The 18,417-nt window shown below is 38.4% G+C and overlaps 1 protein-coding gene across 1 annotated transcript; it reads left to right on the top strand.

Moving 5' to 3' along the window:
• The first annotated feature begins 417 nt into the window (after positions 1-417).
• LOC126063799 (olfactory receptor 5D13-like) lies at positions 418-4,512 on the top strand. The gene is made up of 2 exons (XM_049862181.1): positions 418-466; positions 3,569-4,512. The coding sequence occupies exons 1-2, from the start codon at positions 418-420 to the stop codon at positions 4,510-4,512; spliced, it is 993 nt and encodes a 330-aa protein (XP_049718138.1).
• Positions 4,513-18,417: the final 13,905 nt, after the last annotated feature.

Genomic DNA, 18,417 nt, shown 5'->3' with positions numbered 1-18,417 from the left:
ATGTTTCCGTATTCTAATCGCCACTTTCAACACCACCACGAGAATTATTTCCATGAAGAAAAAAGTGACAGTAGTCATCAAATATCACAGATTTATTTAACTCCACTTTCATGGACAACATTAGACTTGGTGATAATTTTACAAATTACCAGTCTTCAGCTTGTGAAAGATATAAATAAGGAAGCATTTCTATTATAGTCCTTACTTGGTAACTATTATATCATTTATTTCCAGAGAGCATGATGGAATAATATTAGCTAATGGGAAAAGATAAGATATGTGTGAGAAACCATGAGGGAAAGCTTCATAAGAAAATTAGCAAAGACTGATGAAAAATGTCCTATGCATCTCTTGGCATCAGTAAATAACTAAACAATAGATATTAAGGATATATTAGGATTAATTCTTTTTTGTCCAATGCAACAGGAAGGAGGCTGGGAGTACTTAGGGGAGGATGGGCCTGAAGGTATGCTGCCAGGTCCAGAAAGAGCTCGTTTCCCTTCTGTTCCTGTCCTGGAGTTTAGGAGTGCAGGGCTTCTCTGAGAATATAGGGATACCCTTGACTTCTGCTTCTTAGTGGCCTGCAGGGTTTTCTCATACTCCAAGTCTCTTCAGGTATGTCCCAACTCCATATGAGTAGACATTTGGCACTTACTTAGAAAGAAAACTAGTGAGTAGGCATTGTGAACTACAAAGGAAATATAAAATGACCCCAGCCAACTGTACTTGATACTGAAAGCCAATTTTTCATTTCTGAGGCTCTGTCCCAATGGCATCAAGCACGTGATGGTATGTGTTTGAGTTTGGTCTCTAGCCTGACATTTGGTCTTCCATAGCCTAAAAGTTGATTCAGGAAAACTTATTTTTGCTGCAGAATAACATTTAAGAGCAGTGTCCCGTACTTTTACAGTTTTAGTTATTTGTCATTTACCCATCTTCCCCAAATGCCACTTTGGAAAGGAAGAGATTTATATGAATTATTGCTTCAACTATTTTTATCAATGATGACACAGTATATATTTGGTGGTGAGCACCTGCTGAAGAATGTTATGATATCTACTGGAGAATAACATTAAAAAAAAATTTTGTCATAAATGAAAAAAATCAGTAGACTTCTACTGCAGAGCTGTAGCATATTTGAAGTGTTGCTTTAGCAGGTTAATGAAGATTCTGAAAAGGAAAATAGCCCAATCAAGACAATTTTATCTTGACCTTTTCCTGAGTTGTTAACATTTAAAAGAAAAATTTAAGATTTCTAAGTAAATTGCTGATAACTGAAAAGGAGAAACTATAGAAATTTCTTTTTTTAATTTTTAAATTTTTATTGTGCTTTAAGTGAAAGTTTACAAATAAATTCAGCCTCTCACACAAAAACTTATATACACTTGCTACATACTCCCAATTACTCTCCCCCTAATGAGACAGCTCACTCTCTCCCTCCACTCTCTCTTTTTATGCCCATTTCTCCAGCTTCTAACCTCCTCTACCCTCTCATCTCCCCTCCAGGCAGGAGAGGCGAACATAGTCCCAAGAGTCCACCTGATCCAAGAAGCTCACTCCTCACCATCATTCCTCTCCAACCCATTGTCCAAGATTTAGCTTCGGGAATGGTTCCTGTCCTGGGCCAAGAGAGGCTCTGGAGGCCATGGGCACCAGGGTCCCTCTAGCCTCAGTCAGACCATTAAGTCTGGTCTTTTTATGAGGATTTGGGGTCTGCATCCCACTGCTCTCCTCCCTCAGGGGTTCTCTGTTGTGTTCCCTGTCAGGGCAGTCATCAGTTGTAGCCAGGCACCATCTAGTTCCTCTGATCTCAGGATGATGTAGTCTCTGGTTTATGTGGCCCTTTCTGTCTCTTAGGCTCGTAATTACCTTGTGTCCTTGGTGTTCACTCTCCTTTGATCCAGGTGGGTTGAGACCAATTGATGCATCTTAGATGGCTGCTTGGTAGCTTTTAAGAAACCAGAAGCCACTCTTCAAAGTGGAATACAGAATGTTTTCTTAATAGATTTTATTATGCCAATTGACTTAGATGTCCCCTGAAACCATGGTCCCCAAACCCCTGCCACTACTACACTGGCCTTCGAAGCATTCAGTTTATTCAGGAAACCTCTTTGCTTTTGGTTTAGTCCAGTTGTGTTGACCTCCCCGGTTTTCTGTGTTGTCTTTTCCTTCACCTAAAGTAGTTCTTATCTAATATCTAATTAGTGAATACCCCTCTCCCAGCCTCCCTCCCTCCCGCCCTCATAACCAGAAAAGAATGTTTTCTTCTCAGTTTAAACTATTTCTCAAGTTCTTATAATAGTTGTCTTATACAATATTTGTCCTTTTGCAACTGACTAACTTCACTCAGCATAATGCCTTCCAAGTTCCTCCACGTTATGAAATGTTTCAGAGATTCCTCACTGTTCTTTATCGACTTGTAGTATTCCATTGTGTGAATATACCATAATTTATTTATCCATTTATCTGTTGATGGGCACCTTGGTTGCTTCCACCTTTTTGCTATTGTAAACAGTGCTGCAATAAACATGGGTGTGCATATATCTGTTCGTGTAAAGGCTCTTATTTCTCTAGGATATATTCCAAGGAGTGGGATTGCTGGATCATATGGTAGTTCTATTTCTAGCTTTTTAAGGAAGCGCCAAATAGAATTTCAAAGAGGTTGTACCATTTGACATTTCCGCCAGCAGTGCCTAAGTGTCCCAGTCTCTCCACAGCCTCTCCAACATTTATTATTTTGTGTTTTTTGGGTTAATTTCAGCCTTGTTGGAGTGAGAAGAAATCTCCTTGTAGTTTTGATCTGCATGTCTCTAATGGCTAATGATTGTGAATATTTCCTCATATATCTGTTAGCTACCTGAATGTCTTCTTTAGTGAAGTGTCTATTCATATCTTTTGCCCATTTTTTAATTGGGTTATTTGTCTTTTTGTAGTTGAATTTTCGTATCATGTAGATTTTAGAGATCAGGTGCTGATCTGAAATGTCATAGCTAAAAAATTTTCCCAGTCTGTAGGTTGTCTTTTTACTCTTTTGGTGAAGTCTTTGGATGAGCATAGGTGTTTGATTTTTAGGAGCTCCCAGTTATCTAGTTTTTCTTCTGCATTCTTAATAATGTTTTGTATACTCTTTATGCCATGTATTAGGGCACCTAACATTGTCCCTATTTTTTCTTCTGTGATCTTTATTGAGAAACTATAGAAATTTTTAAGCGTCATTTCCTATAAAACAATTATTTTCAAGAAATTCAGATTCATACTAACTGAAAAAGTGGTCCTTCCCATGAAGGAGCTGCCTCTGATGATACTGATTTTGGTTGTTTGAAATATAGCAGTATCTACTCTCTTTTTGTTATTCTCAAATTTGTTCTTTAATATTCCACTTGCACAAAATTAATATTCACTGTGTAAGTGTGATTTTAGTAAGTTATAAATATCCAAACAGTTTAAAAGGAGCAAACAAGTATTTTCCACAAAATCTTTATAGACATTCAATAAACCTCTCTTTTTTTCATTTTCTACTGTCAAGTTTTGTTTCTCATGATAATCAAATTTCTTGTTTTCTCAACAGAAACCAAAAAAAATAAGAGTACTGGAGCCACATTCATCCTCCTGGGATTCTCAGAATACTCAGACTTCCAGGTGCCCCTCTTCATGGTCTTCCTGACCATCTACATGGTCACTGTTGCCGGGAACCTGGACATGATCATGATCATCAGGATCAACCCTAAACTCCACACCTCCATGTACTTTTTCCTCAGCCACTTGTCCTTTGTTGATTTCTGTTACTCTTCGGTAGTTAACCCTAAACTATTAGGAAACTTGGTTGTGGAAGACAGAACCATCTCCTTCATAGGGTGCATCATGCAATTCTTCTTTCTTTGCATATTTGCGGTGGCTGAAACATACATGTTGGCAGCGATGGCTTATGATCGATTTGTGGCAGTTTGTAACCCCTTGCTCTATACAGTTGCAATGTCCCCAAAGCTTTGTCTCTTTTTGGTTGCTGCTTCATACTCTTGGAGTATAGTCTCTTCCTTGACATTCACCTACTTTCTGTTGACATTATCCTTCTGTGAGACCAACTTCATAAACAACTTTGTCTGTGAGCATGCTGCCATTGTTGCCGTGTCTTGCTCTGACCCCTACATTAGTCAGGAGATCATTTTAGTGTCAGCCACGTTCAATGAAATAAGTAGCCTTATGATCATTCTTACGTCTTATATTTTCGTTTTTATCACTATCATGAAGATGACATCAACTGGGAGGAGATACAAGACCTTCTCCACCTGTGCCTCCCACCTAACTACCATTACCATCTTCCATGGAACCATCCTTTTCCTTTACTGTGTGCCTAATTCCAAGGGCTCAGGGATCATGGTCAAGGCAGCCTCTGTGTTTTACACAGTGGTCATCCCCATGCTGAATCCCCTGATCTATAGCCTCAGGAACAAAGATGTGAAGGAGGCAGTTAGGAAGTTAGTGAATACCAAGTTACCATGTCACAAACTGTAAAGTTGGTAAAGATTTATTTATTCATTTTTCCAGAGAACTGTGAGAGCTGCCTAAGTGTTAAAGCTGTTATATTGATTCAGATTCGTTTTCAAATAGCAAAGCAGTGCATGTGTCCAATGTAACTCCCCATTTGATTGCTCACCCAATAACATTTTTCCTTACAGCTTAGTAAATTAGTTGAAAAATAATTAGTAAGATGGTAATTAAAGCTCGGTTCATTTAAACTAAGGCTCTTGAATCAGAATTTGGCAATTAAAGTCTTCTGAGTTAGTGCATATGGCGATGTGGCTACCCATGTAAATGAAGTCATTCTGAGAATGGGTTTATAGAGATGTTCTGAAAATGTATAGCTTAGCAGGAGAGAGGATACATCATAGCACAATACAGTAAACATAGTAAACAAAGATCTATCTGTTCAACACTCATGCATGAAACATATTGAAAATATTAATTTCATTTTTTAATATGCACAGAAGACATATCTCTGCCTCAACATGGTCCAAAATATGGATGGCTTAAATTTTATTTGGTAATATAAATTTTATTTTCTGTCTGTATACTAAGAAAGTCAAACATATTATGCTTTGCTAATACATGGGGTCCTCCGATTTTGTCTGATCTTGGCTGATGAACTCACCTCAGGGGAATAGGTGTGTACATTGATTGGGCAGCTCCGTTTCATGTATCTGTGATCCTTCTTGGACCACCTGGGTAGCTAGAGTATGCTCTTCCAATGTCAGTGGCTGAGTTACAAAAGAAAACATGCCTTAACAAAAGCTTTTCAAGCAACTGCTTTGTTATCTTCTGCTAGGCATTATGAATCACATAGCCGAGACCAAAGTCAAGGATTGAATCATTACATCTGCCTCTTGTAGAGCTTAAAAGTTACACAGCAAGGAGCATAGATACATAAAGGAATGAATAATTGGATCCAATATTTCAATCTACGTAAGTTTAAGGTAACTATTACCCCATGGAAAATATCCTTCCTTGATATTTCAGATAAATATAACATAACTATAATTGGTTTTACACAAGCCTTTATAAAGTTTTTTTTTTTATATAAAGTAATGGATCATTTTATGGAATGACTATCTTTGCTGAGTGACACTGCTTGTTGCGATTGAAGTTAGATGATATCTTGATAAATTTTCCAGTGTCATGATCCTAATCTAATTACAAAGTATGAAATGTAACTCACTTTGTATAAAGCATGAGCATTTTATCCTATGTGAAAAATTGTATTTTCTTTCAATATAAACCATTACTAGAATATTTTGTATTCTATTCTGTTTGCTTAGCAACATATAATACTTTTTTCAACATACCATGATATATAAAAATAGTATTGTGTTTCTTATTTAACTTTTAATTGTCACCAGATGCCATACACAATCAAGTAAATGTTCCAGGGAAATACAATACTTTGCTGAATATAAGTATAGGTACCATAGCTCTCTCTTGATTACAAATTGTATGAAATATCTTTTTCCACTTTTCATATTGAACCCATTTGTATGTTTGGATCTAAAGTAAGTCTTTTGAAGACAGCTTGTAGTTGACTTATTTTTTCTCCATTCTTATCTCTCTCCTTTTTGTTTATTCATTGTTTTCCAGTGTGCCATTTTGATTTCATCTTTATCTTTTTTCTGTATGTTTTTTAGTTATTTTATTAGTAGTTACCTTGGGGATTATAATTAGCACCATGAACTTATAGAACTAGTTTGAAATGATGCCAACTTATTTTCATGAACAGAAAAAAATTTAAGTGAAAACATCATTTTTATAGAAATATGAAATATAAACAAAAAATTAGTGGTAAAATGTACTGTTTAAATAATAAAATTACTAAACCTTGTCAAGATCATAGAGTGGAGACTTGAAAACATCACTGGGAAAAAGTATAAGTGGAAATAAATGGAGAGACACAGCATATACACTGATCAGAATATTAAGATATAAATCCTCTCCAAATTATTGATTTAATACAGTCTCAATCAAAATCAAAAGTTAGTTGAAAAAATTGACATGCTGGTTCTAAATATGTATAGAAATGAAAATATCTAAAATACCCAAAGCTATTTTAAAAAAGAAGACAATAATTGAAGGGTTGGAATGTTTACTACAAAACAAGACTGGTGGCATAGCTTCCAGCATCACAGCAACAAGCAAGCCCCCACTTTGCAAGAAATTGTCAGGTTGGTGGGGGTATTTACTGTTGCTTTCTTTGCTGAGGTGGCATAACTCAAAATGAGAAGAAACAGCTGCAAATACCTTAATAATTGGAATATGTAATGTAGGAAATGTGAATCTAGGAAAACTGGAAATCAGCAAAAATGAAACAGAACACATAAACATTGATATCCTAGGCATTAGTGCGCTGAAATGAACTGATATTGGCCATTCTGAATAGGGCAATCATATGGTCTACTATGCTAGGAATGACATCTTAAAGAGGAATGACATTGCATTCATCATCAAAAAGAGCATTTCAAGATCTATCCTGAAGCACAACACTGTCAGTGATAGGATAATATCCATACACCTATCAGGAAGACCAGTTAATACTACTGTTATTCAAATTTCTCCACCAATCACTAAGGGCAAAGATGAAGAAACTGAAGATTTTTACCAACTTCTGAATTCTGAAATTGATCAAACATGCAATTAGGATGCGTTCATAATTACTAGTGATTGGAATGTGAAAGTTGGAAACAAAGAAGTATTGGTAGTTGGAAAATATGGCCTTGGTGATAGAAACAATGCTGGAGATTCCATGATAGAATTTTGCAAGACCAATGACTTCTTCATTGCAAATACTGTTTTTCGCCAACATGGACCTCACCAGATGGAATACACAAGAAACAAGTTGACTACATCTGTGGAAAGAGACAATGGAAGAGTTCAATATCATCAGCCAGAAAAAAGCCAGTGGCCTACTGCAGAACAGACCATTAAATGCTCATATGAAAGTTCAAGTTGAAGCTGAAGAAAATTAGAAGCACAACCTTGACTATATCCCACCTGAATTTAAAGACCATCTCAAGAATAGATTTGACGTGTTGAACACCAATTAAAGAAGACCAGATAAGTTGTGGAATGACATCAAGGGCATCATACATGAAGAGAGCAAGAGGTTATTAAAAAGAAAGAAAAGATCAAAATGGGTGTCAGAGGAGACTTTGAAACTTGCTCTTGAACATTGAGTAACTAAAGCAAATGGAAGAAATGATGAAGTGAAAGAGCAGAAGATTTCAAAGGACAGCTGGAGAAGACAAAGTAAAGTATTATAATGACGTGCTTTTTTGTCAGATGAATGCTGGCTGAAAGCAGAGAATATCAGAAAGATGTTTACCTGTGTTTTATTGACTATGCAAAGGCATTGGACTGTGTGGATCATAACAAATTATTGATAACATTGGGAAGAACAGGAATTCCAGAACAGTTAATTGTGCTCATGAGGAACCTGTGCATAGGTCAAGAGACAGAACAATGGGATACTGCGTGGTTTAAAGTCAGGAAAACTGTGTGTCAGGGTTGTCTCCTTTCACCACATGTATTTAATCTGTGCGTTGAGCAAGTAATCGGAGCAACTGGACTATACGAAGAAGATCAGGGCATCAGCATTGGAAGAAGACTAACAACCTGCATAATGCAGATGACACAAACTTGCTTGCTAAGAGTGAAGTGGACCTGAAGCACTTACTGATGACAATTTAATACTTCAGCCTTCAGTATGAATTACACGCCATTGTAAAGAAAAAAATCTTAACAACTGGACCAATGAGCAACATCATGATAAATGGAGAAAAGATTGAAATTGTCAAGGATTTCATTTTACTTGGATCAATAATCAACATTATACAAGCTCAATATCATCAGTCATAACAAGGCCAGAGACCAACTGTGGAACAGACCATCAATTGCGCGTACGCAAGTTCAAGCTGAAACTGAAGAAAATCAGAGCAAGTCCACGAGAGCCAAAATATGACCTTGAGTATATTCCACCTGAATTTAGACACCATTTCAAGAATAGATTTGACACATTGAACACTAGTGACCAAAGACCAGACGAGTTGTGGAATGACATCAAGGACATCATCCATGAAGAGAGCAAGAGGTCACTGAAAAGACAGGAAAGAAAGAAAAGACCATGATGAGTGTCATAGGAGACTCTGAAACTTGCTCTTGAGTGTCGAGCAGGTAAAGCAAAAGGAAGAATTGATGAAGTAAAAGAACTGAACAGAAGATATCAAAGGGAAAACAAAGTAAAGTACAACGACATGTGCAAAGAGCTGGAGATGGAAAACCAAAAGGGAAGAACACGCTCGGCATTTCTCGAGCTGAAAGAACTGAAGAAAAAAATTCAAGTCTTGAGTTGTGATAGTGAAGGATTCCATGGGGAAAATATTAAACGACTCAGGATGCATCAAAAGAAGATGGAAAGAATATGCAGAGTCATTATACCAAAAAGAATTAGTTGATATTCAACCATTTCAAGAGGTGGTATATGATCAGGAACCGATGGTACTGAAGGAAGAAGTCCAAGCTGCTCTGAAGGCATTGGCAAAAAACCAGGCTTCAGGAATTGATGGAATATCAATTGAGATGTTTCAACAAACAGATGCAGTGCTGGAGGTGCTTACTCGTCTATGCCAAGAAATATGGAAGACAGCTTCCTGGCCAACTGACTGAAAGAGATCCATATTTATGCCTATTCCCAAGAAAGGTGATCCAACCGAATGTGGAAATTATAGAACAATATCATTAATATCACATCCAAGCAAAATTTTGCTGAAGATCATTTAAAAACAGCTGCAGCATTATATAGAAAGGGAACTGCCAGAAATTCAGGCTGGTTTCAGAAGAGGACGTGGAACCAGGGATATCACTGCTGATGTCAGATGGATCCCGGCTGAAAGCAGAGAATACCAGAAGGGTGTTTACCTGTGTTTTATTGATTATGCAAAGGCATTCGACTATGTGGATCACAACAAACTATGGATAACACTGCGAAGAATGGGAATTCCAGAACACTTAATGTGCTCATGAGGAATCTACATAGATCAAGAGGCAGCTGTTTGGACAGAACAAGGGGATACTGATTGGTTTAAAGTCAGGAAAGGTTTGCGTCAGGATTGTATTCTTTCACCATACCTAGTCAGTCTGTATGTTGAACAGATAATTAGAAAAGTTGGACCATATGAAGGAGAACGGGGCATCAGGATTGGGGGAAGACTCATTAAAAACTTTCATTACGCAGATGACACAACCTTGCTTTCTGAAAGTGAAGAGGACTTGAAGCACTTACTTATGAAGATCAAAGACCACAGCCTTCAGTATGGATTAAACCTCAACATAAAGAAAACAAAAATCCTCACAAGTGGACCAATGAGCAACATCATGATAAATGGAGAAAAGATTGAAGTTGTCAAGGATTTCATTTTACTTGGATCCACAATCAACAGCCATGGAAGCAGCAGTCAAGAAATCAAAAGATGCATTGCACTGGGCAAATGTGCTGCAAAGGACCTCTTCAAAGTGTTGAAGAGCAAAGATGTCACCCTGAAGGCTAAGGTGCGCCTGACCCTAGCCATGGTATTTTCAATCACATAATATGCATGTGAAAGCTGGACAATGAATAAGGAAGACTGAAGAAGAGTTGACGCCTTTGAATTGTGGTGTTGGCGAACAATATTGAATATACCATGGACTGCCAAAAGAATGAACAAATCTGTCTTGGAATAAGTGTGACCAGAATGTTCCTTAGAGGCAAGGATGGCGAGACTGAGTTCTTACATACTTAGGACATGTTTTCAGGAGGGATCAGTCCCTGGAGAAGGACATCATGCTTGGCAAAGTACAGGGTCAGCAGAAAAGAGGAAGACCCTCAACAAGGTGGATTGACACAGTGCCTGCAACAATGAGCTCAAGCATAACAACGATTGTAAGGATGGCGCAGGACGGGGCAGTGTTTCATTCTGTTGTGCATAGGGTTGCTATGAGTCGGAACTGACTCGAAAGTACCTAACAACAACATGCAAGCAGTAGTCAAGAATTCAAAAGACGTATTGTATTGAGCAAATCTGCTGCAAAAGACCTGTTTAAAGTGTTAAAAAGCAAAGATGTCACCTTGAAGAATAAGGTGTGCCTCACCCAAGCCATGGTGTTTTCAGTCACCTCATATTCATGTGAAAGCTGGGCAATGAATAAAGAAAACCAAAGAATTGATGCCTTTGAATTATGGGTGTTGGTGAAGAATATTTAAAATAAACCATGGACTGCCAAGACAGCAAATAAAACCATCTTGGAAGAAGCAGAGCCAGAGTGCTCCTTAGAAGCAAGGGTGGCAAGACTGCGTCTCACATGCTTTGTACATGTAATCAGAAGGGATCGGTCTCTGGAAAAGGGCATCATGCTTGGTAAAAAAAAAAAAAAAAAGTGAAAAAGAGGAAGATCCTCAGCAAGATGGATTGGCACAGTGGCTGCAACAATGGGCTCAGACATAACAATGGTCATGAAGGTGGCGCCGGACCTGGTAGTGTTTGGGTCTGTCGTATATAGGGTTGCTATGAGTCCACTGACTGGATGACACATAACAACAACAACAGCAACAGTAAACACAGGAAGTGCGATTTTAGAAAAAAGACAGAAAATTTGTAAATAATATATAGTTCAGGTATAAACCAGTATGTAATTGATTTTTAAAATGTGCCAGGGAAAACACAGTAATTGAATGGGAGAAAATAATCTTATCTTTTACTTCACTCCATAAAAATAATTTTAAATGCATTACATACTTTAGCAAATATCTCCAGCGACTGGAATAAAGCATACAGGTCTATCTCTGTGATAACTGATAAATGTGACTTAATCTAAAATCAAAATTTGTCATCACCAAAATATATCATTAAGGACATGAATAGGAAGCCCAAAGATTAGGAGTAAGTATAAACAGACTGGGAGTGAACATTCACAACATATATGGCTGTTAGTTACTTAGAATTAATAAAGAACACCCTCAAATCATCAATAACAAGACAATTGACCAAATTAAAATGGACCAATGTACAGTCATTTCACAAGAACTATATAGGCTGAGAATAATCACACAAAAATGTTCCAACATCACAGGTCTTAATGGGAAAGTAAATGAAATATCAATTTACACTCAAGAGAATTGCTAAAATTGATTAGATGGCATTGAGCATTGGTTAAAGGCAATGAAAAACTGTGGCAGTAGAGAGTGGTGATGGTTGTATATGATGGAGGTAATCAACATCACGGAATTTTACATGAAAAAATGTTGAAATGGAGAATGTACGTTTATACATACATCAAAAAATGGTAATTTTTTTCGGAAGGCAAAAATCTCGCCTCTTCCACTATTGTCTTCGCCTCCAAATTTCATATTCTTTAATATCTCTCCTTCAGGTACTTTATTACAACATATGTGAATTTATTCTTGGTAACTTTCATTTTAAGTTTTTCTTCAACCCTCTATCTTTCGTTGCTATATTTTTTTATAATTTCCTTGTAGTTTTCATGAAATAGTAAGTTTCTGTAATAACATTTTTTGGTACAGAAGCCATGAACCCCTTCAGCAGCCTGGTTGAGTCTATGAACCCATCTTAGAAACACGTTTTTTAAATAAATACCCATTGCTGTCCAGTTGATTCCGACTCATAGCAACCCTATAGGATAGAGTGGAACTGCCCCATAGAGTTTACAAGGAGCACCTGGTGGATCTGAACTGCCAACCTCTTGGTTAGCAGCCATAGCAATTAACCACTACGTCACCAGGGTTTCCTTTTAAATAAATCGTATGTAATATATATATTTTCTTAATATTTTGAATTTCATATTCAACGCATTATACTGATACCAAAGTAAGGGTATTAAAAACACAAAATTGTGATAGAATAATAGTTGTACTTCCTCATTAATGTATTAGATAACAATTTCTACATACACGTCTATAAACTATTGTAATTTGGAAACAGGAATAAGCATGCAAATATCTCTAGATATTTTATAATCTATATGTTACATAAAAATACCTATGATTACTATCCTCAGAGGTGGTGTTACTAGTACTCTTGTTTGTTACCTACCTTCAAAATTGAAAGATTCACTAGATTTTGCTTAAACTTCACTGAAAAGAAAGATGCTTCTTTTTCCCCCATACTACCTCATCATAATATGGTTGCTTGTTGATTACCTTTGTTTTTGATGATTTATTTATTTTTGTTTTGTTTTTCATTTCTAGAAAATCCATATAGGTCTTTTTTCAAATAATGATGTGTACGATTGCTTAGTACAAAATGGTTACTAGGTTTCTATTGGCCCTATATAAACTGGTATGGGTAAAGAATGGGTTAAATGTTTTCTCATTGAAAACTTCTATGACAGAAGAAGTCTGAGTACTCCAGGAAGAGGCCTTTGCAAACACGTAGGGTTGATTGCTGACAGTGCTGTACCCATGTCCACAAGGAAAGTAACAGTAAAAGGCTCCCCATTGACTTGGAGAGTTATCTCACCCCCCGCCCCCCCCCCCCCCCAATTTGGGCAAGGGGAATATTGTCAAAGCCTCTATAAGTTTCCTGGAGCATCATCACATTGATTTTTCTAAAAGTGGCACTGGAGTCACATTTTGTTTATTCTAAAGCTTAAAACAATTCATTTAAAAGTGACCAGGTTTCTTGCAATAGTTGCAGACCACAGGATCCATGATCAACACCCAGGGAAGCAGCAGTGAAGAAATCAAAAGACACATTGCATTGAGTAAATCTGCTCTAAAGCGTTGAAAAGCAGAGACGTCACCTTGAAGACTAAGTTGCACCTGACCCAAGCCATGGTATTTTCAATTGCATCATATGCATGTGAAAGCTGGACAATGAATAAGGAAGACCAAAGAACTGATGTCTTTGGATTGTGGTGTTGGTGAAGAATATTGAATATACCATGGACTTCCATAAGAATGAACAAATCTGTCCTGGAAGAAGTGCAACCAGAATGCTCCTTAGAAGCAAGGTTGGTGAGACTGTGTCTTACATACTTTGGACATGTTTTCAGGAGGGATCGGTCCCTGGAGAAGAACATCATGCTGGGCAAAATACAGGGTCAGCAGAAAGAGGAAGACCCTCAATGAGGTGGATTGACACAGTGGCTACAACAATGAGCTTAAGCATAACAACAAGTGTAAGGATGTTTTGTTCTATTGTGCATAGGGTTGCTATTAGACGGAACTGACTCCATGGCACCTAACAACAACAAAAACATGGGAGTATCATTATTGGTAAGAGAATTCCCTTGCTTTGTCTTTGCTCCCACAGGTTTCTGTAACTGCTGCAATTGGACAGCCATTCATTTTTCTTTGTTTTTTTCCTTTAGTCTCTTTCTTTTGCTGTTCCAAAGTGTGGTCATTAAGGTCATGTGTCAACCTGGCTTGGCCATGATTCTCAGTGGTTTGGCAGTTATGATGTAGTTTAGTAGTCATATAGTAACGTGATCACCTCCATGATGGGATCTGCTATGCGTAGCCAATCAGTTGAAAGGCAGTTTTCTTGGGAATGTGACCTGCATCCAATATAGGTGGATTTTCTGGACATTCTCATGGGCTTTTGCTTGCTCTGGATTCTGTAGCTAACTCCTGTTCATCTGACTTCTTGTTCTTGGGACTTGAGCTAGCAGTCTATCTATTGGTCTTGGGATTTGTCAGCCTCTGTAGTCTGTGAGCCAGGGGCCTGCTAACTTATTTGCAGATCTTGGGATTTTGTTTGCCTCTACAACCTGTGAGTCAGAAGCCTTTTATCTGACCTGCTGATTTATCATTTACCAGCCTCTGCAGCTACATAAGTCACGAGAAGCCTCCAGCCTGACCTATGGACTTGGGACTTCCCAGGTTCTACAACAGTGTGTGCCATTACCTTGGTATAAATCTCTCAATATGTATGTATAGATGCTTCACTGCTTTTGCTTCTCTAGAGAACCCAACCTAAGACATTTGGTACTGAGAGTGGTTCTAGAGAAACTAAATTGTAAGTATGGTTTTCTAATTTGATTCTCAAGTCTGGTTAGTCTTAAAGATGTTAATAACTTTGCTTCCAGTAGTAAAGAGGGCACTGCTAATCCATGGCATGAAGTGGTAAGAGAAATACACAAAATGTCACCATCAATAGATCAGGTATCGGTGAGCGGTGAGGCTCTGGGTGATCACATGTTTGATACCTTTCTACAATTTTGTCAGAAGGAGAATTATAAGGAACTGGATTGGTTGGTCCTACTTTCACTGGGAAAAGAAGTAAAAGAAAGAGATCAGTTAGGGGCATCAGAGTCAAAGTTCAAGCACTGCATAAATGGCTTCAAAGTTTCCACTTGTGCCTTGAAAGAAAGTCTTATTTCTCATAGCAACAGAGCTGATATTGCTGAAAATCAAACGCACAGTCTTATCTTAAGGGTGGTTGAATTACACCACCAACTGAATTCCCAACCTTGAGTCATGTCTGAAGTTAAAACGAGGCATTGATTGGGAAGCAGTGGGATCCTGAAACTTGACGAGATTATTCCATCTTTGCCTGCTAAGCTGCCCTCCCCAGTAAAACTATTAGCCTTTCCGCCCCCATCTGATGAGATTAAGCCAACTGTGTCTGAAGAGGCTTTGTCTGAGTCATTGCCTGGGGCATCTCTTGAGGCAAGACAATGCTGAATGTTCTCAAAACTCATCCCTACCACCCATTTTGGCTTCTAGACCTATAATTAGACTTAAGTCCCAGCAAGCCCCAAAAGGTAAAGTACAATGTCTGACCCAGGAGCAGGTATGCTACATTCCAAAAGAACTGCTTGAGTTTTCTAATGTATACAAAGAGAAATCTGGGGAATATATGTGGGGATGGCTATTAAGGGTGTGGGATAATAATGCAAGTAACATAAAGATGCATCAGCCAGAGTTTATTGATATGAGCCCACTAAGCACAGATACTTCGTTCAATGTTTCAGCCCGAGAGGTTAGGAAAGGACCTAATAGTTTATTTGGTTGGTTCACTGAAGCATGGAATATGCAGTGGCCTACACTAAATCAAGCTGAAGTATCAGACCTGCCTTGGTATACTGTAGAAGAGGGTATCCAAAGCTTAGAAGAGTGGGCATGTTAGAATGGATTTATCAGGTTAGACCTAGAGATCCACACATGAAGTACACAGAGGACATGTCTTTTATCAAAACAGTGAGGAACAAATTTGTGAAGGGAATCCCAGCATCCCTGAAGACTGCTGTGATTGCTATTTTATGTAAGTCAGATTTGACAGTGGAAACTGCCCTAACTGAGTAAGACACCTAACTGCAATGGGACTGATTTGACTATGTGGTGGTAGGGGCTAAGTAGTGGCACTCAAATGACAAAGGCAAGGTGGATGTGATTATAGTAATGGATCCAAAAAAAAAAAACCTGCTGCTGTTGAGTCAATTTCAACTCATAATGACCCTATAGGGCAGAGTAGAACTGCCCCATAGAGTTTCCAAGGAGCACCTGGTGGATTTGAACTGCTGACCTTTTGGTTGGCAGCTGTAGCACTTAACCACTACACCACCAGGGTTTCCACTGTAAGGATAGCAGAGTCAAAGCAGTAATCAGAATAGCCTGACTCGTGTGGACTTATGGCCTTGGCTACCTAGTCCTGTTGTTCCTATGAATGGAATAGACAGGAAATCTAATAAATATTTCCTTGATATTCTGTACAACTGGAAGAAACTTAGGTCAAGTGAACAGCATCTAACTTGATTTGTCAGACTAGAGAGTCATGGCCCCTCAATCAATTCCAGACTTGAGCAAGTTTACAGACTTCAGGGACCCACAGCCCTTTAATGAAGGGGAGGTCAGATCCCCTTGAGGAATGATCCCAGAACAATGGCAAAAATTTATATTGTTAATCTTTCTGATAAACTTCCCCAGTGGAATCTATGGCCTTTCACAAGAGAGATTTTTCACTGGGGAAAAGGAAGTAATCAGAATTTTGGGGGAATTACTAGATACTGGCTCTAAACCGATACTAATTGCAGGAGGCTCAAAATGTCGCTGTGGTCTACCAGTCATAGTGAGGAAGTCTTAGTCATCTAGTGCTGCCATAACAGAAATACCACAAATAGATGGCTTTAACAAAGAGAAATTTATTTCCTCACAGTAAAGTAGGCTAAAAGTTCAAATTCAGGGCGTCAGCTCCAGGGGGAAGGCTTTCTCTCTCGGTTGGTCCTGGAGGAAGATCCTTGCCCTCAAATCTTCCCATGGTCAAGGAACTTCTCAGAAGCATGGACCCCAGGTCCAAAAGGTATGCTCTGCTCCTTGTGTTGCTTTGTTGGTGGTATGAAGTCCCCAACTCTCTGCTTGTTTCCCTTTCCTTTTATCTCTTGTAAGATAAAAGGTGGTGCAGACCACACCCCAGAGAAACTTCCTTTACATTGAATCAGGGATGTGACCTTAGCAAGGGTGTTACAATCCCACCAGAATGCTCTTTAACATAAAATTATACTCATAAAATGGAGGACAACCATACAATTTAGCCTAACCAAGTTGACACACATTTTTAGGGGACACAATTCAATCCATGACAAAGGACACATGGGGGCCAAGTTATTAATAGAATCTTAGGTTATGTCTGTCTCACAGCATGTCCAGTGGTTCCCTGAACCCATCCTGTAGTGATTTCCCCAGTTCCAGGATGCATAATTGGAATAGACATACTCAGCTCCTGGCAGAACCCTAGCATTAGATTGCTGACTAGTGGAATAAGGGCTATTATGGTGGGAAGAACCAAGTGAAAGCCATTAGAACCCACCCTACGTAGGAAAATAGTAAAGCAAAAGCAATACTGCATTCTTGGAGGGATTGCAGAGTTTACTGCCTTCATCAAGGACATGAAATACGCAGGGCCAGTGGCCTGCCAGCTTACCTGCAGATCTTGGGATTTGTCAGCCTCTGTAGCCTGTGAGCCAGTAATTTTTTTTAACTCTCAAAGTTCTATACACATTTTAGTTAGCCTATCTTTATAATTTTAAATAGTTTCATCTTTTTCTTGATTGTAAGCTTGAAATTTTGCATAATTGATTTTTGGAGGGAAAACTTTGAAGAATCAGTCTGTAAGATCTATTAATTTTATGGTTTCTGTTTTAACAGTTTTAGTCGAGGCACCTCTAAACCCATTTTCATAGAGTTCATTCCAACGCATAGCAACTTATAGGACAGAGTAGAACTGCCCATATGGTTTCCAAGGAGCAGCTGGTGGATTCAAATTGCTGACCTTTTAGTTAGCTGTTGAGCTCCTAACCACTTTGTCACCAGGGTTTCTGAAGCACCTATAAGGATGCTGAAAACTTTTTCAGAATCTACTCATTTTGCTGCTTCCATCGACCGACGGGTATCACCAGGACCTAACAACATGTTTATTATAGATATCAGGGGCACCAGGCTCCTATATTTCAGCTCACATCCTAAATTCATGGATAAATTTGTGAGGATTTTCCCTTGGATCAAGGAACTCTTTTACAATGGCACTAAGTTCAGCCTTAGACCCTGAGTGGAAGGAGACCTCAGGGTTCCTGCCTTGGCTCTTCGTTTACCCACCAAGGGCCTGGTGGATCCAATATCTTCTGAGCTACCAAATGGCATTTCAGACAAAATCAAATTCTCTAAGTCTGGCTATAGGGTCGCTATGAGTCGGAATCGGCTGGATGGCACTGGGTTTGGTTTTTTGGTTTTGGCTAGAGATTGGAAGGCAGTGATTTGACTGAGTCTAATTTTGTACTGTCTCCCAGCGTTTTTTGCAATGTTTATATTTGTTTGACTTGTTTAGACACTACTTCCTGTATGGAGGCAAATATGTGATGATGTCATTGAGACACCTCAAGATATCA

The sequence above is a fragment of the Elephas maximus genome, chromosome 20 (genome assembly GCF_024166365.1).
Source record: "Elephas maximus indicus isolate mEleMax1 chromosome 20, mEleMax1 primary haplotype, whole genome shotgun sequence".
In the NCBI taxonomy this organism is placed as follows: domain Eukaryota; kingdom Metazoa; phylum Chordata; class Mammalia; order Proboscidea; family Elephantidae; genus Elephas; species Elephas maximus.
This window is presented reverse-complemented; position numbering and strand designations above follow the sequence as displayed.